Source organism: Chlamydotis macqueenii, chromosome 12 (genome assembly GCF_036417535.1).
Source record: "Chlamydotis macqueenii isolate bChlMac1 chromosome 12, bChlMac1.mat, whole genome shotgun sequence".
NCBI lineage: Eukaryota > Metazoa > Chordata > Aves > Otidiformes > Otididae > Chlamydotis > Chlamydotis macqueenii.
This window is the reverse complement of record NC_141567.1, coordinates 1,726,091-1,750,495: the sequence shown is the minus strand read 5'-3', so window position 1 is coordinate 1,750,495 and position 24,405 is coordinate 1,726,091. Positions and strand designations below refer to the sequence as shown.

General features: G+C 45.7%; 1 protein-coding gene across 2 annotated transcripts in view; it reads left to right on the top strand.

Annotated features, from left to right (window-relative positions):
- The window catches only part of MAP2K5 (mitogen-activated protein kinase kinase 5), a 129,032-nt gene extending 105,585 nt beyond the window's left edge, over nucleotides 1-23,447 (top strand). For both annotated transcript variants that reach the window (XM_086757542.1, XM_086757541.1), the window contains 2 exons: nucleotides 2,076-2,121; nucleotides 23,065-23,447. In XM_086757542.1, the coding sequence (XP_086613668.1) occupies nucleotides 2,076-2,121; nucleotides 23,065-23,169 (151 nt within the window). In that variant the 3' untranslated portion in view covers nucleotides 23,170-23,447. The remainder of the gene's footprint in view (nucleotides 1-2,075; nucleotides 2,122-23,064) is intronic.
- Nucleotides 23,448-24,405: the final 958 nt, after the last annotated feature.

The following is a 24,405-nucleotide window of genomic DNA, read 5'->3' as shown; positions in this document are numbered from 1 at the left end:
ATCTGGGGGTAAAGAGGCCAAAAAGACTCGTGTGCATAATAGCTTTATTCAGGGCTTTTTAAAATATTACTGATAAAATTCCCTCAATATTTGGAAGGGCAAGCAGCCTTGATTAATCCATTGGCTTTTCAGTAAGTAATTTTTACTGAGAGTCGTATTTTAAAACACACCACTGGGTATATTTTTTTTCCTTAAAACTGAATAGTTCATTGGAAACCTTTTAAATTAAAGGAGAATTGGGGAGAGGAGGAATTTGTAGAATAAAGAATGCAGTTCTTGAGTGACTAGAGAATAAAAATCTTGGTGGTAAGCTCTCCTAAAGAAATAAAGTGAAGGAAAATATATTTTTTTAAACTGTCTTGTTTCCTCTTCACCCCCCTCCAAAAAAGAAAAAAAACAAAGGGCTTTTATTTATGTATGGCAGAAGGAACAAGCTTGAAATTTGTCCAAAAATGATGTGTTTGACAGAGAAGCATCCCTTCTGCGTTTCCAGGACTGGATGCTCAGCTGTGTGCTAAGTCAGACGGAGCCATCTCAGCGTGTGCCGCTGCGAGCTGCAGCCGCATGCCGGGAGGGAGTCCGGCTTCGGGGCCGCGTCCTCGGCCAAAGCAAGGCTCTCGCAGCCCTCGGCCCCGCACGGGTCTGTGGGTCGGGCTGCGCAGCCCTTTCGGGGTCTCCGTGGCAGGGCCGCTGCAGCAGAAGTCGTCTGAATAAAGTAGAATTTTGAATACATAGCACAGGAGAAAGTACCTCTCAGGACTGGCGTACTCGGTAACAAATAACGCAGACACAAAAAGCAGTCTGATTATCGGTTAATTAAAGTAACTAAATAATTAAAGTTTGTGTACTGCAGGCCTCCATTTTCAATAGTTTCAGTTTACAAAGAGCAGCGCTATTTGGAGGATTCTGCAGCGCAATGAGCTGATGCGCATGGAGGTCTACGCTTTTTATCCCTGCAAAAAAAATGGTGACAGACTGCTTTAAAAAAAAAAAAATTCTCATTGAGGCAGAGGGAGGGATAACCTGTGTTAAAATTTCCACAGATGTCAAACTGAAGCATAACTGATGGTGGCTAATAGCCTTGTTTTCCCTGGGGACACAGCTACTTTGGACTGTCAGATTAGAACTGCTACCAGCCTGCTCCTCAGACGGCTTGCGTTACGTACGCCTGCTTTATCTGAGGTGCTTGTTATTTGTAGGGAAGGTAAATTGTATCGTTAATACCTCCGATTTACCACACAAATCATCTAGTATTTTAGATACAGTGTTATATTGGCTGCACTTTTTAGTGGGAGGCATTACGGCTTTAAAAAAAAAAGCAAATAAGAAACTATCTGCTATTTAAGCAATCAATTCCTAGGAAGTATGAGATGTCAAGTGAACGGTGTTATCCGACTTTATGACTTTATGCCAATTACGCCGTAAACGCAGGCTGTTTGGCTGTAATCCAATTAGTCAGTAGGCAGCTCCTGACGGTCACCTCCATGCCACGTTATTGTGTTCCTTCACACAGCTCAGCGCAGCCTCCGCTAGCTAATTGCACCTGTTGCACGGAAAACTAGGACTATTTGGATGAGAAACATGATCTTATAAACGGGTTAACGCTGTGTAATGAACTATCACCCTGCGGTGTAATGGAAATAAATGGGAAAAAATGAAGGTAGAAACCCCAGGGTATTGTGTTCTCCTGAAGCTGCTGACTGTTAGAGTTACATTTCCCACCTGTTTGTGTCGTACTTGGTGTCAAGCTATGTCATAATCCCGGGCAAAATGAGAACGAGCTTACTGTGCCTTCTGAGCTGGCTGGTTTTCAGTGATCTCTTATGTTTACACGCTTTGATGGTCACAACCAGTGTAAACCACTGCGTCCCACGAGGGAGGGACGGGAGGAAAGGAAAAAATCCATTCACATTTTGGCCACAATTAGGAACCCGGTCTTCCATCAGCACATGATAAAGTTAAGAAACACATTGAAATTCTTCAGTCTGGGTTTAAAGAGGGTATCTTCAATATTTAAGCAATAAATATAAATGGACAGTTGTTTATCTATGAACATTTTGTTTTGTGACACATAGCATGAAAAAGCAACCAAAGGAAAGGCCAGCACCTGAAGATTTAATGGTAAGTGAAACTTCAGAGCGTGTATTTGTCTGTGAATACTTTTTATTCATATATATGTCTATCCAATTTTTATACATTTTTCAATATGTACAAATTGAAATGTAAACTCTTTCTGGCTTGTGCAGCAATTACTTCTTTCCAGAGAGCACACAGACCAAAGGTGGAGTTACAATCCCAGTGAAGCTCATGGGTATTTTGCTGCTACCTTCATTGTGGCCAAAGCTTCCCTTGTGATTTGGGGAGTTAACAGCCAGTGTCAAGTTTCAATCAAAACCATTTGGATGCATAGTACACAGTTTTTTCAGTTTGCATGTCCAGGGATTACAGCTTAATGTAGGTCACTCTTTGTCACCATTTGCTAGTCTTAACCTTTCAAAATCTGAATATTGAAAATGGGGGATATGGTCAAGATATTGTATTTTGATGAAATGCAGGGACTACTGATTTCAGTTATATTCATGTAAAATAAAATTGGATGGGCTACCAAAAGTTGAGTTAATACGTACCTTTGGTCTGTCCATAGAAGGGCTCTCGGTGTTGGAATCTGAGCTCAGAGACCGCTTCTTTTGCTTGCGGTAAGACAATAATAGGGTACCTGCTCGCAAGCTGGTCCCTTGTGACTGCATTTAGTGCAGAGTGCTGTTTTGACTGGTTCTAAGCAGTTAGGAAACTACTGTGTCAAACCATTATTATAAATATTTACTATAACTTACATTGTAGATAAGAGTTGTAGTCCCTCTGACGCGCATCAAATATATTCAATTTTTAAATATTTCATTACTTTTCTTTATATGCTACGTTTCCTGTAACTTGGAGGTTTGTGTAAAATCATCGTAATTTATTTTCTGTTCATTAACAATCTAAGAATAATTTTAACGAGGTATATACACATGCGTATCATCTCATTTCTCGCTTGCATGCTGCGAATTGCAGGTAGAATAAAGAAGTGTTTCTGGTGCAGCTATTCTCTAGTTAAAGGCTAATCTCCGCAGACACCCTGGGGCAGGTATCTCGCAATTCAGACTAGTCTCAATTTAGGTCCTGGTTAGTAAAGTATTTAACTGTGAATCTAATTTTAAGGATATTAACTCCAGTAGATCTACGTTTGACGGTAGGCATCCGCTTAAATACCTTGGCAAAATGAGGCCTTAAAGTTTATCAGAGCCCCTCCACTTTGCGGTGGTGTGTCTCCTGTGAAAGGTTTGCAGTGCCTTATTTTGGGTTTTTTTTATTAACTTTTGATGGTTGGAAAATTCTTGCAGTTAGTCACATCTGAGAAAACTTGGAGCAGGTTCTAGAGATGTAGACACATTTGCCTTGTGCACCATTATGCTATGGCTGGATAGCTTAGCTATTAAAACAACGGAATAGGGTTTCATAAAACCTGTATCTGTTTGTAAATGCGTGTCTCAGTGATGCAATAGGCCTGCCACTTATAAATAAAACATCTGCGGATCACGCATACCCCCATAAGTGTGTATGTATGTTTGTAAGCAATAACACCACTCCAGGGTGTAGAGTCATAAAAACGAGGCCAAAGGGTGAGTGCCTGCAGTACCAGGGAAGTGCACAGATTTATCTTTACAACTACATGCCCTGGAGTGCGCTAGTCCCCTTTTAAGGAGGTATTTTGTAAAATAATTTTGAAATTATAGCAGCTCAGGAAAAAAAAAAAAAAGCCTTCCTACTTTTTAAACAAAATCTTTTGTTTAATGCATTTTTCCCCTCATGCTACTTTCTAATCAATAATAAATGGACTTGCAACAACAAGTATTAAAGCATGAGGGAGACTGCTGCTGAAATACAGAAGTGACCCGGCCCTCGCCTGCAGTGTGGCTGACCCTCAAGCTGCCCTAATTCCCCTCTCCATCCGGATGGGCTCGGAGCAGCCGGTGCTTTTCTGTGGCAGACTCGCTGTTAGCTCAGGAGTTGCTCGCCAGTCACGCCCTTTACATTTGTGCAACCTACCCAGTCTAGTCAAGGAGCACTTTATTCATAAAACTCACATGCAGCTATACATTAGCATCCTATGTCCATACGGATACAGCGTATCTGTACATACATGTACGTATGCGTATATAGATTACCATGCCTTGTTGGAAAACGGGGCCAGAACAAGAACTGTTAAATATCCTCTGAATTCTGGAATTGCTGACCACACAATCCTTCTGATTCCACGTCATCCCTTTTGAAACCTCTGTTGTGGTTCTGGTGGGTATCTCCCCGATAACTATCGGAGTGGGTAGAGCGATGCAGATGCTATCTGTGAAATCCTGGACTTGGCAAGGTCAGCTTACCGTTGATTTAAATGAGAGCATTTCACCTTGTTCATTGGGTTTTGGTTTGGTTGTGGGTTGTTTTTTTTCTTTTTATTTAGAAGAAATGTACTAGCGAAGATGAAAGGTGTAACACACAATCATCGTTAACTTCAGACAGAACAGTGGAGTGCAGGCTTTCTCCCCTATGGACGTTAACCGTACTGAAAGTCACTATTTTGTAACCAATTTAGTATAATTAAAGACTGAAAGCAAAATGAAGGGAGCAGAACATCAATCTTTTTCTACTCTCCTGATAATCGGTGAATTGTTAAATGCATTTTAAGAGCCAACTAACAATACCTGGAGTGCCAGACTGGCAACTCCGGTGAAGTCCCGGGGTTACATCGGGGATGGATTTACCCTGTCTATCATGTTAGGAAGCCTTTTTTATAAAAGTCACTATGCACATTTTGTCAGAAAATAGAGCCAAAGCTGTATGAAATTCCTGTATAAAGTCAGGCTGTCCAGTACCATAGATACTCTTGTGCAAGCGAACGCCAGATTCCGGAACAGCAGGTGTAAAGCAGGTTCCTGTATTTATACTCGGTCGCTATGCCCTTTCTGCCGTATATCCATCCACCAAACAAGATACATCACCACCTTCTCTGCGTATACATAATCAATGATTTAATTGTTGCCAAGTATTTCAAATTAACAGACATTTTCCACAGGAGTGAAAAAAATGTAGGTTTGCCAAGCAATGGGAAAATTCCCCATCCAGGGAAAGGAGCAATCTTTATTAATTCACCGGTGATTATTTTGAACCCTGTGCTTACAGTGTCTGCTCTTTTCTCTCCAGTTTGTTTCCCCCTAAGAAGGGAAAGGCGAACAGTCAGTTAAACTGAACGTACTCCTGTTTCAGCACCAGGGAAGTCTGCACAATATCGTAGCGTATTCCTCTGTCTCTCTTCTCTCCCCTTCCAACTAGAAAAGGAAAATCTCAACAATTCTTCTGTATGAAGATTATTTTTGTTTATTTTTCCCTGTGAACTTCCCATTTTCGTTTAAAAGGTGGAGTTTCCTGGCGTCACAAGCCTGGCTCCCAGGGAAGCGCAGACGTACGCGTGTATTTAACAGGTGTGATGTGGCAGTACGGGTGAGGTTTAAACTCCCACTTGTGCCGAGTGTACAAGTAGGTATCCGCAGGCTGGTCTGGCTCAGGAAGCTGTAGATCTGACTGTATTTACGGTATTTTTCAGAAGCTTTCCATTCTAAGCTCTATTTAATGGAATCTATGCATAGTAAGTAATCAGGTCAGAGAGAAGCAACATCCCCTGTTTGAGATCAATCGCTGGCTAATACTTTATCTAGGCCACTTTATTATCTCATGCTGATTCCATTCCCATTCTCCTCCTCCTTTGTAGCATGCACTTCAGCTGTGGTAAAAGTACGTATCGCATACATATTAAAAACATATACCCATTCTATCTGTATGTAAATGTGTGAGACACAGCTGGATATTGCAGGAGTTTGATTTACTAATAGTTATTATCTGTTCTAGCTGTTCGGAGGCAAAGAAAACAAGCTAGCGCAGAAATTGCCTTTATGATATCACTATCCCGCTTTGGTAATTGTTTAAAATCTCTTCTTTAGCTGGAAGCTTGGCCTTTTATTTTGCAGATTGTGTGCGCTGTTCAGAAAGCCAGCAGAACTGTTGAAGTCTCTTGTTGAGTTTTTTGTCGGTACAGCATTGAACTCTACCGTGCTACGCATGGCTGTTTATACGAAAGCCATTTACTTAAATTGTATTTGAAATACCAGAAGTCAAGCCTGTTGCAGTTACTCCGTTATGCCTTCCCATGGATGCGCAGAAATACAGTCTTTGGGATGCCACTTGGATTTCTCAAGGAAAGCGTTGGGCAGGGAGAGGCAATGCTTTTGGCCAAGGATATGGTCAGCTTCTGCACTTGATTGCTTTTGCACAGATCTTCTCATTTTTGTTTGGGTCTCCAAATTTGAAGCACAACTTTTAGTTTTTCTCCGTTCTAAGTTTAAATTAGCAATGCTTTTTATGTTGACGTCTTATTACTTCCAAAGATTGTATGATAAATAGGGTATTGTCTGTGTCAAAACCACTGACCTGCTGAAAAATGTATTCTTCCTCCTTTGTGGGGTTTGTTGTGTTGTTGGGTTTTTCTGTTGTTGTTTTAGTGCCCAGTGCAGAATTGAAATTTCCCATTCCTGTGCATCCAGCAATCCCCTCTCCATTTCAGGAATGGCGTTTAGTCCAGGCACCCTCATCTCATTAGCCAAAATGGGCATTTTTTTCAGATAGATCTTTTGGTTTTATATTTAAGTGTGCTTTCTTAAAGTCAGGATATTACAGATGCTCAAAAATGGATTCTGTCAGGTTATTCCCCTCCATCTCCAACAAGTATAGGGCATTAAAAATGAGAAGATTTTAAGTAGCTGTTTTTTAAGTAGCTAAATTCTGTCGGGTCTGGACAGTAGGATTTCTTACCAGGTAGAGCTAAACTTACTCACAACTTGTTGTTAAACCATTGTTTGTAGCTCTAAGGAAATACTTTTCTCATTTAAACAAGCAAATGTAGGATTGGCATAATCTTACCTGGATTTTCGTATAAACCCTCAGAATAAAGGCAGTAAAATCCTGCTGCTTAGGGTTGTTGATAGAAGGGAGTGCCTCCAGCAGCTAATTCGGCTTTGCGTTATAGCGGTGGCGTCGTTGACCGAGCAGCTGAGGTACTGTACGGGTTGGGGTTTTTGATGGTCATAACTTTTAAGAAAGACCAGAGGGCTGCCTGCACTTTGCTTTTCACAAACGCATCCCGTAAATCTTTTGAAGACGCCTTTACAGATAAATGTTTTCTGTCTGCATCTCTCTAGATGTTTGTGCATCGTTGCTGGATCACTGTGAGTCAAGAATTTTCCCTTTTTGGCTACTTACAAGCATTGGTTTTGTTGTTTGGTTTTTGTTTTTTTTTTTCACCTGAGCCAGTGCAGGATCTCCTATCAGTGATGATTTGTCCAGCATAAAATTGACCCTGCTTGAACCAGTGATGGATGGTTTTGTTTGCAAACATTTAGACTCTCCTCTGTCACAATGATCCCAGTTATTCATCCCATGACGAGCAGGAATTCTGACAGACACCAAGCCACATGCCAAATGGGAAGGAAAAGGCTCTCTCCTGATTTCCCAAGGAAAAAAAGTACAGAGCCAAGTATTTTAGCTGTTGTAAATATGATTGATATTAAACTGTATCTTCAGTCTATCGATTCAGACATGCAGTGGGCAAGGAATTCTGGATCAAATCCCAGGTACATCGGAGGCAACGTCAGAATTTATATTGACTTCATTGATGGGAGGATTTCACACTAGGGCTCAGAATGTTCCTGTGTTCATCATCTTTCTTGGTCAGGGTAGCTCAAGAGTTGGAGGGAGAGGAAAAAAAAAAAAGTCTTCTTTCAGGTGGCTGCATTGTTCAGCTTATTCCCCACTCAGCTGAAATGGGGAAAGGTGAGTTGTGGATCTTTCACTCTGTCTTAAAAACAAAAAAAAACAACCACAAGACATCTCTGTCCTTAGGGGTATGATTTGCTCTTCTTTGTCACTTGAGGAATCAGCTATCAAAATGGAGAAGTACATGCTATCAGTGTCACTAAATCCAGCAATTACAGAGGACTAAGACTGTGACGAGGTTGGAGTTTTAAGGGGTTACATTCATTCAGTCTTCTGCAATCCCATTGCTCGTGCGACCACTGACTTTTTACAGAAAATGCGAACATCTGATTTTTCTAACATGCCCTAAAGCTGCACAATATACTAGCACTTTCCAGTGAAATGTGAAAAGAAATAACTTGAGTTGGCTCAAAGAAGTATTGAAAATCTAAAAAAAATCAGACAAAATGAAATTGGCAACAGCTTAGAGTGTTAATATTTTTGGTTACTTGAGTCTCCTGGGTTTGCTATTTAATTTGAGCAAATGTTTCATTTGGCACTTCTGGTTGTTTCCTCCTTCTTCAGACACAGAGACAAATATTTACATCTTGCACATTTTGGCAGCAGAATTGCAAATCTCTCAATTATGTTTCATTGAGAAGTTGTGCGTTTGTCTTGTTGGTATTTTTATGTCAGCTGTCTTCTGTATATATTTATTAAAAAAAAAAAGTTAAGAATTCCCAAACAAGAGCCATATCTTTAATTCCCACAATACTGTCCTTCCTGTCCATTCCAAATTTATCAAGGAATTTGCTTTAACAGGCGACTGTTGAAATCCGCATACAGTATTTGTGTAATAAAACTGGAGTTTTAAATTGTCCCAGACCTGCTGCATGGATTAAAATTGCTGGCACTTGTATAGTCCCAGCTACCTGTGGGTCTGTATTCTGATCAGCACCTCCAGACGCTCCTGCAGTGTTAAATAAGAGTAATAATTGCCTGTGAATAAGCGGCGTATAAAGCAGGAGATACAGATATGGCTTCTTAGTGACCTGTGTGCATTATGCCTCAAATCCCTTAATCAGATTTGCGCCGGTTGATTCTTGCATCTGCAGAAATTCAGCTGAAGGATCAGGGCCTGAAGTAGTAAAAAATCAATTAATACTACTTTCTAATTTGTGCGGTTGATAAAAACACATATAAATAGGGAACATTTTTCTACTTAAGAGGGCCACGCTGAAAGATTTTTAATTGGATTTTCATTGTGATTGACAGCGTTTGATTATGACAGTAACTTTATTTGGCTGGACTGTTATAGCCCTCTTGTTCAGGGTTGGGTTTTGTGGTTTTTTGTTGTTTTTTTTTTTCCATCAAAGCTCTTTTTTTTTTTTTTTTTTTTTTTTATCCGCTGAATCCCCAGCGGAGCAGCAGAGCCTGTGAAAGAGCCTTTTAGCACCTTTGTTGCCGCCATCCCTGGTGATGATTGGGCCCAGCTGGTAGTAGATAAGAAAATGTGCCTTTCACAAAGAGGTTGCATCTCCTGGCTCCTCCGTTTCAATAATTTTAAGAGCCCCAGAAACCTGTTGAGGATTAGAAGTAGCTTTAGATGTGAAATGAGTGTTAAGTATTAGTAATCGGGAGATTAGGGCCCCGGGGACAATGGGAGATAAACAACTGCAATTAAGGCAAATCTGCCAGAGTAAACAAAATTTAGCAGAAACAGATGCCCTAACCATTTTGGGGGATTGATTGGAGGGCACCGAGGAATCGATTTTTGTCTTGTTTACACTTCCAAACCCCCGTGATAAACTGGGAGGCTAAATATTTCATACAGCCTGATTTTAGTTAATTTTTTTCCAGCTCCTCACAGTAGGTCTGCTCTCTTCTAACAGTGACCAGGCCCGAGTTTATTCAGCGTTCACAGGGAGCAGCTAATTGTCTATGAAGGGCCCCTGTGTTTAAATGGGCTTGACAGGAATTTAAATTTTGTTTCAATCAACCTCTGTGCTCACAGCCTGCTCCAGTTTCTAATTTTTAAATTAAACATGATTTTTTTTTTTTTTTTTTTTTAAGCTGCGGCCTCTCTGGCTGCTTGCGCTCCCACCCGAGGCAGCTGCCGCAGCACGGGAATGCGCAGGTTTATTAAGGCCGTAACAGCAAAGCACGACGAGCCGCAGCCGTGGAAAAGTTCATTGTCCCATAAATGTGCATCTGCCTGTTCGGATTTAATGGGAGATGCTGGGGTAAACGTTCGGCTGGTGTAAATCAGGATGGCTCTGCCGGCGTCTGCCTGCGCGGTTGGAGAGAGCTGGGGTTTCCACGGGGGAAGGGCTCCCGGGAGGGAACGGTGGCATTAAAACACAAGTCTGAGAATGGAAGTGGTTCTGGTGGCCTCGGTCGTTTGTTCAGTGACCTTGTGAGAGATTCAAAGGAATTTTTCTTTTCCCGAGCCAACTAGTGGTGATCTATTTTGCCGCCTTCTCTGTGTTTTCAGCAGGGCTCCACGCGTTTGTGCGGATGTCGTTTCATACCTGTGCTTTTTCTGCTCCCGAGATGGGGTGATTCGACAGTGTGTTCATGCTTGATTATTTAGTACTTGCTTTATTTAGTCTTTTTACTAAACCTGGCAAACACGGGGATGTTATTTTGCACTGGATGCCGTCAGTGCGTAGGCATGTAACGCAGTATGATTGTGCGGAGTTTTTTTAAAACAAATTGTTCATTTGCAGAAACTTAATCACGGAAATGCTAGAGAAATGCGGGCTGTTTCATTCTCCCTTTTTGCTTCCAGACAGATAATTTTCGGGGTTTTTTGTTAACTGCTGTTATTTGTGTGTGTGTGCATGTGTGTATGCACACAGCATTTTCTACTCCAAGGTTTGGGTGAAAAACATTTAGGTGATTGTTTCAGTTTACTCTAGCTTAGTGATATTTTTTTTTTCCTCCCTGTCAGTAGAAACCAGTTTCTCAAAACTTGGAGAAAACAATTGGTTTTTCCACCCTTCTTCCCCAGTCCAGGGGAACACTTAGTCCCCATTTGAAGGAAATACTACATCAGTTTTTAACCTGGCTAGCTCTGTTTGATGTATGCAAGACCACTCCAATGCTGGTGGTGAGACATGGGCTGAAGACACTTCTGCAGGTGCATCCACATGAACGTTAGAGTTCAGGTCCAGCGTGCCTGTTTGGTGTGAACCTTCCGCTCTTTCAGAGCTTCCGCTCTTTCATTCTCATCACAGCCAGGTCTTGAAGCTCATGGATTGAAGCGATTTCAAATGGAAACCGGACCAGAAGATGCACTCCAGGCACACACCTAATGAGCTCCAGCCACTAATGGGCGCTGTGTCCACAGACCAGACCGGAGCTGGTCAAAAGTAAAACCTCTTCCATCCCTGAAACATCACACCAGCCGTTTCACTCTGCGGATCTGCTTCTGTTGTCAACAGCTTGCTAATGTTGACATACACTTACCAGCCTTGGGCCACTCTCGCTATTCCTCTTCTACGGCTCTTCTTAACCTCAACAGCATTTGCAAAAACTCACTCCAATTGTATTTTGGTTGTCTTAGTTTTTTTTTAAGAGTCATCACAAAAAAAATTACCTTTGCTGGGAGTTGGCTCGTTTTGTTAGCTGAACACCAAGAGGCATGCCAAGTACAGTTATCGGTTTAACAGCAAATATCAAAAGCAAAACTGCTGTGGAAAGAATGATGTGCAGATGGGCAAATAGACTCCCCTGTGCCACAGCCAAAACCAAAACTCTGTAGTAAATTTAAGACTAGTATACGCCACGGAACGTGAACAGCGAAAATCAGACCCATCCACATATGCAGCCGCGCACCCACTGCGGTCCCAAAATGGGAGGGGATGGAGTTGTCTGAATTCGGGTCCACGCCACAGAAGCCAGAGGAGCTGCACTGATTCCTGCTAATCTGACCTGAAAAAAAAAAAAATCCCTCTTGACCTCAAGTCTGATGATGAGTTGCCAGCCTGGACGCATCGCTCAAGTGCATGAGGGGTCTCTGAGGGCTGTTTTTAGGACCACCGACAAGTTGTTTGGCTGTGGCCAATGTCCAGAGCTTCAGAAGAGGGGTGAAAAAATTATTTTAATCATAATAGAAGGATCTGTACTGCTGTTTAAAAATGGAAATTCAGGTGTGATATGTTGACCGTTCCTCCTCGGGTTAAGATTTTCAGGTTTAAGTTAAACTGTCCTTCTTGGCCCATCCATTATGCTTGGGAACTGCTGTTATTTAAAGACAAATTCTGTAAATTGCAGCAGAATTTTGGTGCCTCAACAAATACTAAACCAGCTGAAAATCATTTGCAATTAACTTTACCATATAAAAAGTGAAAGTGCATTGTTAAAAGTTAATCTAGAAATAGAGAAATGATATGCAAAATTTAAAGAACGAAAAGGAATCCTTTTCAGAAAAAAAAAAAGGATAAACAAGAAATACAGCTCCAAGACTTCACCATGTAGTAGTGTTAGCCATTTATCTTCGCTTGATAGATTTTTTTTTTTTTTTGTCATCTTTTCACCATCTTGAATATCATCAGAGGGATAAAGTCATTAGTGTGCTAATCTAGATAGCCATGGTTCTAACACTGACCTAGGCTAATCTGCCTTTGCAATTTCAAGAACTATGTTTGACTCCTCTGAAAGTAACCTTAAATTGTAGTCTTGTAAGAATTCCGGAGCTGTATCCTTCACTCCTTCTCCTAATGAGGTTATGACCAAATGCTCATTATAATTGCTTTAGACTCCTTTTAATTTTCAAGCTTATTAATCATAAGAAGAGTTATTTAAAATTGCATAAATTAATCTTAGATTAAAAGCCCATCAAAGCCTCGAAACAATTAAGAATAAGTAGGATTTCCCTGGGGCAGCAAGTTTTATTTTAATAGTGTAGTCAGGTGGATATCAGAACATTGAAGTATGCTAGTGATTAATGTATGCAAAATTTAAATGAGAGTTTTTAAATGGCAAATCTAAATCACATATTGACCTAACTGTAGGCTTTAACTGCATTGTCTGTCATATATTTAAACTGTTTAGTAATCAACGTTTTAATTACAGTGTGTGTTAGGGAGGCCGTGCAACAAACACGACTCGCCACTTCCCGACACTCCGCGTGGAACTGTTCAGCAGGCTGGGGCCGTGCTGTCTGCTGCGCGGAATCAGGAATGAGGAAAGAGAGCAGAAACTTCCAGGAGACTAAGGATACTTGGTTTTGCTTACGGAGGTATTCTTGTCCCTGCTTCATCTCCACCCAGAGAACACCGCCGATCAATGCGGCTTTCTGGCCCTCTTTGCTGCCCGCACCCTTCTCTAGACAGGTCGGTCCCTTCTGCTCTCTGAGCTGGCAGAAGCTACGCGTGATGCCCTCGTGAGGGTGGGAAATTCTGTGAAAACGCTGTCTTCTGGGTGCTTTTTTCTTATGACTCCGGGAGCCCCTGTGCCCCATCCCGCCTGTGCCACCCGCAGCTTTGCAGGCAGATCTGTTGAAGCACAGCATCTTCGGCCCCTGCCACGGGAGATTTCACTCTAGCAGCCAGCCGAGAGCAGGCTCTCAGGGGATGCTGAATTCCTCACCAAGCACAGCGAGAGGCAGTCTTTGCCCTGAATAGTCCCTGTTCTGAGGACGGGAACTGGGAGAGAGAACTGGGCCAGTAAAGACTTGGTCCCAGATCAAGCACAGCCATGTAAGTACATAGGAAAAGCTGGTACTTCATGGCTCAACTTGCTGGATCCGTGCAAGTGTCTGGAGCCTTCAGATTTTTTTGCCCCACTCAAGCCTGAGAAGCGAGTGACGGAGGGAAGCCTGCTGCGTGGAGCAGCCCCCGAGGAGGACTCTGACGCCTTCTGTGGCTGGGAATTAACAATGTTTGGGGAGCCGGCAGTAGAGTATTGGCCTGAGGATTCCTCGCTGCTATTCCTGGCTGCGGGAGCAGAAATCGGCCTTGTGGATAGCTAGCACAGATAATTAGAGCAGCGTTTAGTTTGGCTTGTCCTTGGAGGCAGGAGCTCTAGATGTATACCCCTCCGCTACTGGCGGCAGTGGTAGAGTGATGGAATCTCACGTGTGCTGAGGTCAGGAGAGGGGGACGCAGGGTCAGTGCGGGGTAGTTTGGGTTATTCGGGGACTTCACATCTCTAGGAGTCCTGGGAAGACAGCCCAGTTCTGGAGCCGAGGTTTGTATTTCTCATTTTGGAGGTCCGACTTGTGTTCCCATTAAACTCGTGAATGGGCAAGAATTTCAAGCTGGCGCTATGGCCAGCTGATCAAGCTTGCCTTTGAACAAAGAGAGCACCTCCAGTGAACAAAGGTGTTGGATATCCCAGCGGATTGAGGAACGTAAGAAGTGTCGTGGCAGGAGTTCCTCCGAACGGCTCTCGGATGTGGTGTGGGGTAGAAGTCAGTGTGGATGCAAAAGGAGGGGTCCCAGCTGTCCTGCGGGCAGCGATGGGGCTGTGCAGAGCTGGGCGGGAGGACGCTCTTCCTAAGTCTCAACTCCTGCTGCCAGGGAAGCCTTACCAGCATCATCGGGGATTAGGGAATGGCAGAAAAGGGGAGCAGATTTCTGGTTTTTATTTTGTTCTTAAAAGGTGCCCGAGTGCTCAGCGGTGCCATGTTTGGTGCAGGAAAAGCTGTGTTGATGCATGTGCTGCACCGCAGAGACATTCGATGCTGCAAAGCAGTGACGTGCCATCTCGGATAGTGCCTAATAAACTGCCACGTTGTCTTCTCCCTCCCTCCTTTTAAAAAACGGCATCGAAACCGCATGTTAAGCGGAGAGTGAGCTTCCCTTAAAGCAGCCTGTAGCCATCAGTAATATTTATTTTCTCTATTTGTTTTAAGCCTGTGAAGACTGTGGTTTCCTCCATACTGTCCTGATGGAGCCCTGACCAGCAAGCGTGCAATGCCCCTAGCCCTAATGTGCCATTAATGATAGGTTAATGTACAGTATAATGTTTTTTGGACTATGGGTTCATTACACTTCTGAGTGCAAGGTCCTTCTGCAGAGCGCCCAAGGTCCCATTGCATTATATCATGCAATAAAAATACCCTTTTCATATCACACGCTAATAAACTGTATTTGAAAGGCTGTCTGAGGGCGCTGCCATCGTCTTGATAGTCTGCGCCTGCAACAGTTGGGATCTTTTTGTTGTGGTTTTTGTTATGCTGAATTCAAGTTTTTAAATGCAAGGCGTAATTTGTCTGCGCTTCTTCGTAATAAGTGGAGCACAGTCCTTTCACTGCAGTCTGGGAGGATTCCTGTAAAAGAGAACGTTTAAAGGATGGCACTGTTGCAAACAACAGCAGCACTGCTTATTTCCTAGCCTACCTTGCATAAGCATGAAGTCTGTTGCTGTAGTTTCTAATTAGCTAGCTGTTGTGGTTACCTGTGGGTGTCATGTAGCCCTTCCTCCCCTGAGCCTTTGTGTCCTCCTGCAGCAATGCCGCTCTCCCTGCAGCTCTGTGGGCAGCACTGACCCTGGCACCTTTTCCAGAAGAGCTGCCCTCCCCAGTTAACCTCTCGCTGCCCGGTGAAATCCAAGGAGTTGATGATGTGGGTTAGATCTGGATGCACTGGCAAAAGAAGAGCAATATCCTTGAGCACCATTTGGGATGAAGGTTCCTGTCCGTGTCCTCCTCGTCCTGCTCATGTCCTCTGCCCCAGGAAACAGCATCTTGTCATTTTTTCAGATTTACAAGGAAATTGGTGACTGACTGGTATTTCGCGTTGGGAATGTACGTTGTCGCTAAGGTCAGTAGCTGCCTGTTTCAGGGACCCTTTAAACCAGTCTCACAACAAACTCACTTGATTTGTGCCTGGAAAGTCCTCTGAAATCACAGAAGCATTGCTTACAGGATGTTATTTATCATCTGCCTGTCCTTTGGTGGTGTTCAGGAGCCTCAGCGTTGGTCTAAACCCCCTTGGTGCTATCCAAACATGAGCATTTTGGAGTCAGTGGCAGAGGAACCTGTTTATGGGAGAGACTCTTGTGAAGCTTTCATCTTCCTTGGACTTGTGTGTGAGAGGCAGTTACGTATGCGTTGGACTAGACAGCTGAAAGGGTTCAGGTAGCCCAGATTTGGGGCTGTGGGTGATGCACGGATCTTCTATTAGGGCTGTGTCCCAGGAGGGACTTTTTGTCTCCCCCGAGCAGTTCACCCTCGCTGCTACCGGCAGTGCTGGTGAGCAGATCCGAAGCAGAGCTGCACGGGGGCACCTGGTGCTGGAAAAGCCCCCCAGGCCTGCAGGCCTGCCAAGGATGCGATGCAAGGTCTGCTGCAATGAGCTCTGCGTGGGTTGTTAGCAGAAACGAAGATTTCTCAGGCCGGAGGAGAAGGCCATGAAAGCAAATTGCTGAATTTTAAAGGCAGGTAAAATTACGGAACTTTTACCCTTGAATAATGGCAATTTAATTGACTGGGCTAAATGATTGATGGTTTGTGAGCAATGAGTTCGAATTACCAGGGCTGTGTGTTCAGGGGGGCACTGCCCTTTTAATTTCATGTCAGATATTTAAATCATTTACATCCCCCTCTGCAAGGCGCTCCCCTGTGAAAGAGTTAACCTGTCTGGTGGGACCCTGCAACTTGAGAAATGTACCCTTTATCAAGAGAACGAGATGAGACAAGTCCATTTAAGAAGCCTGGTTTGTCATTGTTTATCTAATTTTCGGAGTTGACACAGAAAATTAGGCTGGCTGACACTCACTCCGGGGCTATCCCTGGCCCCATCCTGCCTGACCTTTTCGGCTCCGAGCTGCTGTGTGCTTGCCGACGGCCACTTCCCCTCAGCTGCAAAAGTTGCTGCGCGTCCTACCGAGCAAAGAGTGCCGGCCGGGGTGAGGCAGGTGTGGGGAGTGCTTTGGTGGTGGCTTTTGAGCATATTTTGTGCTGCTTGGGTCTGCTGGGAGTACAGATTGCCGCGTATTTTTAAGGCTGAGTGTTTAAGAATTGGCAAGGCCATGGTTACTGTTTTGTAACGAAGCCTGAGCAAACATGAAATGCGTGGGGGTGGGATTGGCTCTGCCACTGGGACGTCCCGTGACACCTCCAGGCTCCTCTCGTCAGCATCTCTTTCCTTGGCGTCACGCTTCCCGCCTGCCAGTGTTGCGGTGAGCTCTCGCGCGTTGCTGAGACTCAGATGTTGGCTGAACCATCGCTGGCAGGGCATGAACGGTCTGCGTGGCAGTGATGTTACTAAGGAAGGTTTAATCTCAGCCCCTTAGTTGCCAGTTCACAGTGGACATGGTGTCAATGTAAAAGGGCCGGGCTCTCTGCTGACGTTTTGGGGTGCAGTTGGAGCAGGAGAGCCGGGTACAGCTCAGCACCCCGACTCTGCTGCTGCTCTGGGCCATCTGAGCGCAGGGCTGGGGGCACCGCGATCCGGGCTGGAAGCTGGCGAATGTCCCCGCACCAAAAAAAAGGATGGATGGCTGCCATCCTGCGAAAAAGGTACAGAAACCAGCCACTGCAACAGAAAATGCATTTCAAGCTTCCACACATTTAACTTTCTTCAGCGTTGCCTTGCAAAGCAAAATAGATCAGTATGGGAATATTGAAGTACAGCGGGTTGCTTGGGTTTGTTTGAGAACACGTTGCTTTCTGTGGAAGTCGGGGCTGGGATTTTGACTTGTGCCTGAGACGCTCAGTGAACAGAATTTATTAATAGTGTCCAAGCTGTGGTGACTTGGGGTTGGGGTTTTTTGGGTTGTTGGTTTTATTTTTTGAGAGTTTATCCCAGCCCCATGCTGCAGCCTGGGCATGTGCTAGACCTGGAGTAGTGCAGCTGCATTTCTCCTTTAGCAGTCTTGATTTTCACCTGTTGTGGTTTTTTGCTGGGTTTGTTGGTTGGTTGGTTTAGTTTGTTTTTTCCCTTGTTCCTTCCTTCCCTGCACCTTCTCTCCGCTCTCCCTTCCAGAGATATCTCCAGTTTAAGGCACTGGTTTCTGAGGTGTGCGTGTTTTGGACTGCAAGAGTAATGGTTGCCTGAAGCAGGGGAATGGGAGACGAGATGCTGAATAGTGACAAAATGCAGAGAACCTGTCAGGGTGGCTTTGTGAAGAAGTTGCTAAGGGCAGAGGAGACTGCTGCTGGTGGAAATGTGGTGGTTGGAGACTTTGGAGGAAATCTTCCATGTTTCTGGATGCTAAGCCACCTGCCAGTCCCTCGTACGTAGCTGGTACTGCATTTTCACTTCAAATGTTGCTGTAAGCAGGCCAAGGGCAAGTTTTGATGGACTTGTGCACCATCCACAACTCTGTATTGCTCTTTGATGCGTGTTTTACTGCGGTTGCAGGCGTGACTGCAGCAGGCAAGATGCCACTGAGCGAGGTGTGATCTAGCGAGGCCAGGTATTAGAAGCAGCAGAGTGGTTTTGGTGTAGACTTCAGCGCAGGTGGTCCATGGATGTTGTACGTCCTTGTGCTGCTTGTGACCTTTTTCTGGGTGCCTGACCTGGACATGCCATGGGCTGTCCACCAAGATTCGCAAGGACAGGGCCCACTGACACTGTAGTCTTAGCTTTGGTGGAAATCTCTGTTTTTCCATTCCCTATTAAAAAGGAAAACAACAACAACAACAACAAACCCACCCCAAAACAAACAAAACTAAAAAAACCCAACCACCAGATTCTGAAAAAGCGTTTCTGGTAAAAACATCCCTTCAGCCTGAGAAAAACCCTCCCTACAGCAATGTGGTCTGACACCAAGGAAAATCTGGACAGTAGTTTCAATTTCAGCTTATTCCTAGGGAGGAAAGTGAGTGTGTAAAACCCCAGGCTTCGGTGGAATAACCCCACAAAACAAAGCAAGCGGGATGAAGAGCACGGCCAGCCGATGTTTTAAGCCGTGCAGAGCTAGCCTGCAGTTTCCCTTTGCACGTCGTGAGTCGCGAGGATGTGCTGGGTGTGAGGCACCTTTCTCTGCAGGGAGTCTCTCCGTCGTAAAGGAGATTCATGGGCGGAGGGGACTGGCTGTAATAGCTGGGTTTGAATTGCCCCGGTGCATCTGCTCTTCCTTGTCTGTGAACTCTTGATTGTTTTTCCCGGTTCTCACTACTGTCCTTGACTGGTGTTTCGTTTAAGAGGCAAACAGCTGCTTCTAGGCTGCCTTGCTGATCGTAAGCATTTTTCTTACTCTTGCACCTTTTGCACCCAAAAATACTGAAGTGCTGGGCAAAACACGCACGCGCTCATTCTTACAGCACTCTCGGGAGACAGTGGAGTCATTTATTCCCTTTTTAACCATGAGGCTGAGGGAGATTAAGCAGCTTTGTGAAGGGCACGCTGGAAAGTATGTGGCAGCTTGGGAATAAACCAGGACCCTGCCTCTGGGTTCCCGGTCGTGCCCTCTCCTGAATTGTTTTCATAGGTAGGAGCCAAGTAAAAGCAGGAATATTTCAGGTTGAATTTGTTGAGTAAAATGATGAAATCCAAACATACGTGAAATGTCTGGAGTATGAGATGAAAAAAAAAAAGAGGGTGCAGTCTTTCCATAGTGTTTTTCCTGACATTCAAGACCAAAGCTGGAGATTTCTGGTAGCCAGGTGTTGGAAGGAAGAAGACATTGTCTGTATGCTCAATTCCACAAGCATCTGTGTACTTAAGTGCATCGTTTTAAGATCATCCATCTTCTCTTGGTAGCATTGAACTGTGTGCCGCCATCCTCAAAGCTCAAGCGGACTCGGGCACCTCCGGATGTGGTGTTCTTCCTTGGTGGAAGAGGAACCTCAGAGAGGTCGATTGCAATGGCAGCTAGCAGCTGCCCACAGTTCCAAAGGCCTGGAGATAAAATTAAAGGCTTGCAGCCTGTGCCTGGTGGGATGCCCTGACAAATGTGAGGAGGGGAAGGCAAGTTCTTTGGACGAGCTTTGCTTTGGAAACCTGTAGCCACACGAGAGTCACACTGCAGCCTCTAGTTTGCTGGAGTCGGGTGATCTCATCTCTGCAGACCTGGACGTCTCAGGGGTTGTTTCCTGCGGGGTGTCCATGTTCCCATGTGTGTGGGCTTTCACACAAAAGGAATTTTGTGCAGAAAAACTCACGAGCTTTGTTCATGCTAATACTGGAGAGGACATCTGTCCCAGTTATCTTCTCTCCAAGGTCTGGCCATGCTTGTAGTGTGATTCACAGCACAAACCTGTGCGGTCTCTTCCACTCTGGTGAGTGGATGGGGAAGGGTTTCATTTTAGTAGTTCCAAAGTAAAATCTGTTTTGTAGCTGAGAGATTAAGCCCCTAAATGTCCTGACTGGTGTGGTTGTGCCCCCTGCCACCTCCCAGCTCTGTATTAGCAGACAGGCAAACTTGCTTCTCCTTTTTCCCCCACTTTTGGGGTCTCTCCCTTACCTTTTTTTAACCTTATCCTTTCCTCTTAATACACCTCTTGTCTCTGGTCTGTGGGCTGTACCACCGCAACTCTCACGAGTTTAATTGTGGGAATTCGTCCTTTGAGATGAATGGAAGTGAGAGCTGGCCCCCGGCAGCTACTGGTGAGTTCACCTTTGTGGGGTTTTTAGCCCTGTCTTGCCTCTCGCTATGGCATTTCTCCATCTTCATGGTGATGTAGCCACATCTGCAGTTTTTCCCCACCAGGAGAGTACAGCAGAGATTGCAACGTGAGAGGAGATAAAGACCAAGTAATGTGCTGGCTCTGTGGGTACGGGGACCTGCAGGTGCCTGTCTGGGGACCCTGCTGCCATGGAGATTGCTGTCTGTTGGTTTTCTTCTCCGAGCTTAAAACGCAAGGTAGCAGAGCTCATCGGCACCTCCGCTGATGTGGGCAGCGGCTTTCCTGCTGCTGGACCCGGACCCTTTTCAAGCTGAGATGCCAGGTGCCAGGAGGTTGCTGAGGTGAGGGAAAGACTTGGGCTGGGCTCTGCTCCGTGTCTGCAGGCTCGGGTCGCGATGACTCTTGCATTGCTGCACAGAAACTCGTGCCTGGGGCTGTTAGGTAGCTTTCAGGGCACCTAAATTTAGCCAGCGTGGCGAAATAAAACACTTGGGACGTTTGCAGCTTCGTGGCATGGTCTGTGCGTCATGTTCTCCCTGTGGTGGACTTCTTGCTCAACCCCACCGGAGAATTCCTTCCAGCTTTCCTCTGCAAAGTTAACTGGGAAAGCAACTGAGCTGGTCCCAGTCAGATCCGAAGAAGGGCTCTCCGCATCCCAGACCTCTCCCTAAAAAGTTCTAGCTCTGATTCCAGCCATCCCAAGGAGTGGAAGCAACAGCATCTCACGCTTCCTCCATAATTCTTGCAGATAATGGCATATTTTATTCCTGTGGCTCCTGCATTTGCTGGCCCTGGCCCCGCAGAGCGTTTTATTGCTTGGAGCTGATGCCGTGAGGATTTATTGTGCTCTATTTAGCCCGGTGCTGCTTCATTGCTCCGCTCGGTGCTACCCTAACCCAGCCGGGCTTCCTGGGCCCCGCCTCAGACCCGCGCTGGCTCTCCCTGCGCCGACGGTCGTCGTTCACCGCCGCGGCTGGCATCGGGCTGCGCGCGCCGGCAATTCCCACACGTACGTCACCCTCCCCGAAGGCTCCCCGGCAGATCAACTCTGATTCCTTTCAGGCGTTATTTGTGAGAGCTGTGAAGTTTAGTGCTGCAAAAACAGAGCTGCTTCCGAGTGACTGGGAGGAGAGGTTTCCATCATCTGTGATGGTTTCTCCTGGCGATTGCTTTCTTTCAGTCATTTCTGTAATTGCAGTGCTCGGTTTCCTGTGGATTTTTATACTTCATTTGAGATTCATCTGAAGATGGCATGTTCCCATCTCTAGGAATGTGGCCAGATTGAGGCATGAGCCGCCTAAGCTGGCTGCTGAAATGGCAGCCCGTATCCTGGATGCAACCGCATCCTGGGCTGCATCAAGAGGAGCGTGGCCAGCAGGTCGAGGGAGGTGATTCTCCCCCTCTACTCTGCCCTGGTGAGACCCCACCTGGAGTACTGTGTCCAGCTCTGGAGCCCCCAACACAAGAAGGACATGGACCAGTTGGAGAAGGTCCAGAGGAGGCCACGAAGATGATAAAAGGGCTGGAGCACCTTTCCTATGAGGACAGGCTGAGAGAGCTGGGGCTGTTCAGCCTGGAGAAGAGGAGGCTCTGGGGAGACCTGATAGCGGTCTTCCAGTACCTCAAGGGGGCCTACAGGAAAGATGGGGAGAGGCTGTTTAGTAGGGCCTGTTGCGATAGGACGAGGTAATGGTTTTAAAATAGAGGGGGGTAGATTTAGATTGGAAATTAGGAAAAAATTTTTTACGATGCGAGTTATAGAACACTGGAACAGGTTGCCCAGAGAGGTGGTGGAGGCCCCATCCCTGGAAACGTTCAAGGCCAGGCTGGATGAGGCTCTGAGCAACCTGACCTAGTCAGGGATGTCCCTGCTCCTTGCAGGGGGGTTGGACTAGATGACCTTTGAAGGTCCCTTCCAACCCTAACCATTCTATGATTCTATGATTCTATGATTTTTGCTTCATGCCGAGATGCTGCTCTGATTTTCCGAGGTGTCTAAGACACGGCCTTCCAGTGCCTGCAGTAACCGTGTCATCCATGCCCCAGAATATCTGATAGTTACCCGCTTTCCGCCACACTTAATTCCCACAGTAGCTCCTCCTGAAGACCTGTGTCAGTCATACGTGGGGGATCACTGCAAATGCCATGTGCTAGCATGTACGCGCGTGAAGGAACGCCGGTCCGTTACGGACGCTGCGAGTGCCGCAGAGCCTGGCGCCCGGTCCCGCTGCGTCCGCAGGCGCCGAGCTCAACGACCGAGTGACAGAAGGAACGCAACGCTTGCAGGGATACTGGTGTTTTTCTAGGGAGTGTGTAGGACCGTCCGTTTAAGGGATACCTGTAAGATTTCCACGGATAAAAGTCAAGGACACAGATGGCAGTGAATGTGGCAGTCGTACGGCTGCGTGTTTTCAAAATACAGTGAGCTAATCAAACTTTTTTTTTTAATCAGAGTTTTCAAGGAGTGCTAGGCTAAGGTTCCCCCAGCCCTCCCTTCACTGTGTGAACAATGAACACGGATAATACAGATCCAAGAGAAAGTTCCCTGGTTTGAATCGCTGATTTATTGCATTTTTGTGGCTGTAACTACAGGATGTTCCAAAGTATTTAAAAAAAATAATTAAGAAAACAAACCGCTTGGGGTTTTCACGGGGAGGGTTGAGTTTTTCTTGGCTAACTCTGCCTTTCTTGCTTTCCAGGGCCACCCGTTCATCGTGCAGTACAACGATGGGAACGCCGAAGTGGTGTCCATGTGGGTGTGCAGGATGCTGGAGGAGCGGCGGTCGACCCAGGGGCCGCAGTGAGCCGCCCTGCCTCACCCCGGACGAGCAGCGCCAGCCCCGCGCTTCAGACTCTCTCTGGATCGTATCTTACTGAAAGTATTTTTCTAGGAGCATCAACAAAATCTTCCAGGATATTTGTTGCTGCCTTTCCCTCGCCATCACGTTAAGGAGTTTTCTTCCCACATTTCTTTTGTTGCTGAGCAATTTAATGTCCTCAGATTACCTTCAGTTAAACTGTGCACAGCCTTACAGCAAGTATTTTATATCTATATTTTTTGTTATTGAATGTATTATATATTTCCTGGCTCCAGAGTATTTTTTAACCGTTAGTCTTTTGCTACTGTACGAAGGACACGCTGAGTGTTCAGAGGATTTCCTAAGGAGTTGTTGGCTGTCTTTGAGCGCAGACATCCGCAAAATGCTGGTTTTAAATGTAAAACAAAAGCAAACAAAAAAAAAAAAAAAAAGATAGATAGACTTGCCCATCCTGCTGCTGGGACTGGGGTTTGCTGGGAGGGCCAAGCAAGCAGACAGCACTCCGCTGCGCGCAACGAGCACCCTGCCAATGCTCGGGCACCGCGGGCCGGTCCGAACGTGCGGAAGGGTTTTGCTGAGGTGGAGAGAGGTGAGGGGGAAGAGGTGAGACGGGGGGAAGGGGTCCTGCTGGGGGGGCACCCCGCAGCCTGGGGAGGGAAGAGCCGGCGTGGAGGGGCTCGGGCCGCGCTGTGCCGCTTGCCCTCGTGGCCGGAGAACAGGCCGCAGGGTTTGCTTCTTACCGCAGCAGGTTGTGGCTTGCTGGGAGGCGTCTTGCCTGTCTCAGCTCTACCTTGGGTCGCTTACGTTCTTACGGCGGAGTCGCCGCGGGATGCGTGCGGCTGGGTCGGGCAAAGGCTCCCAGGCTGGCTGTTACCGTAAAGGAAGGAACGATGGTGATGTCTCCGCTGTGTGTTTGTTGCTCCTGCCATTTCTGTGGACGCTTCCACGCCAGGCTGACACAGATTTAACCAGCCCCTGCGTTGAGACACTTACTAAAAACGCACAGATGAGAGGAGAACGAGGAAAGGCAGGGCTGAGGTTTAGGTTAAGGAGCTGAGCATTGCTGCGACTCGGGCAAGGGAGGAGGTCGGGGCTTTTGTTTGCTTGTTTTTGCATTAGAAATAAACTTTTGCTAAAAAAAAAAAAAAAGCTTAGGTAGTTTATTATATACCAGCAGCTTAAAAAAAAATAAAAAGCAAACCCGTGCGGTGAAAAATTCCT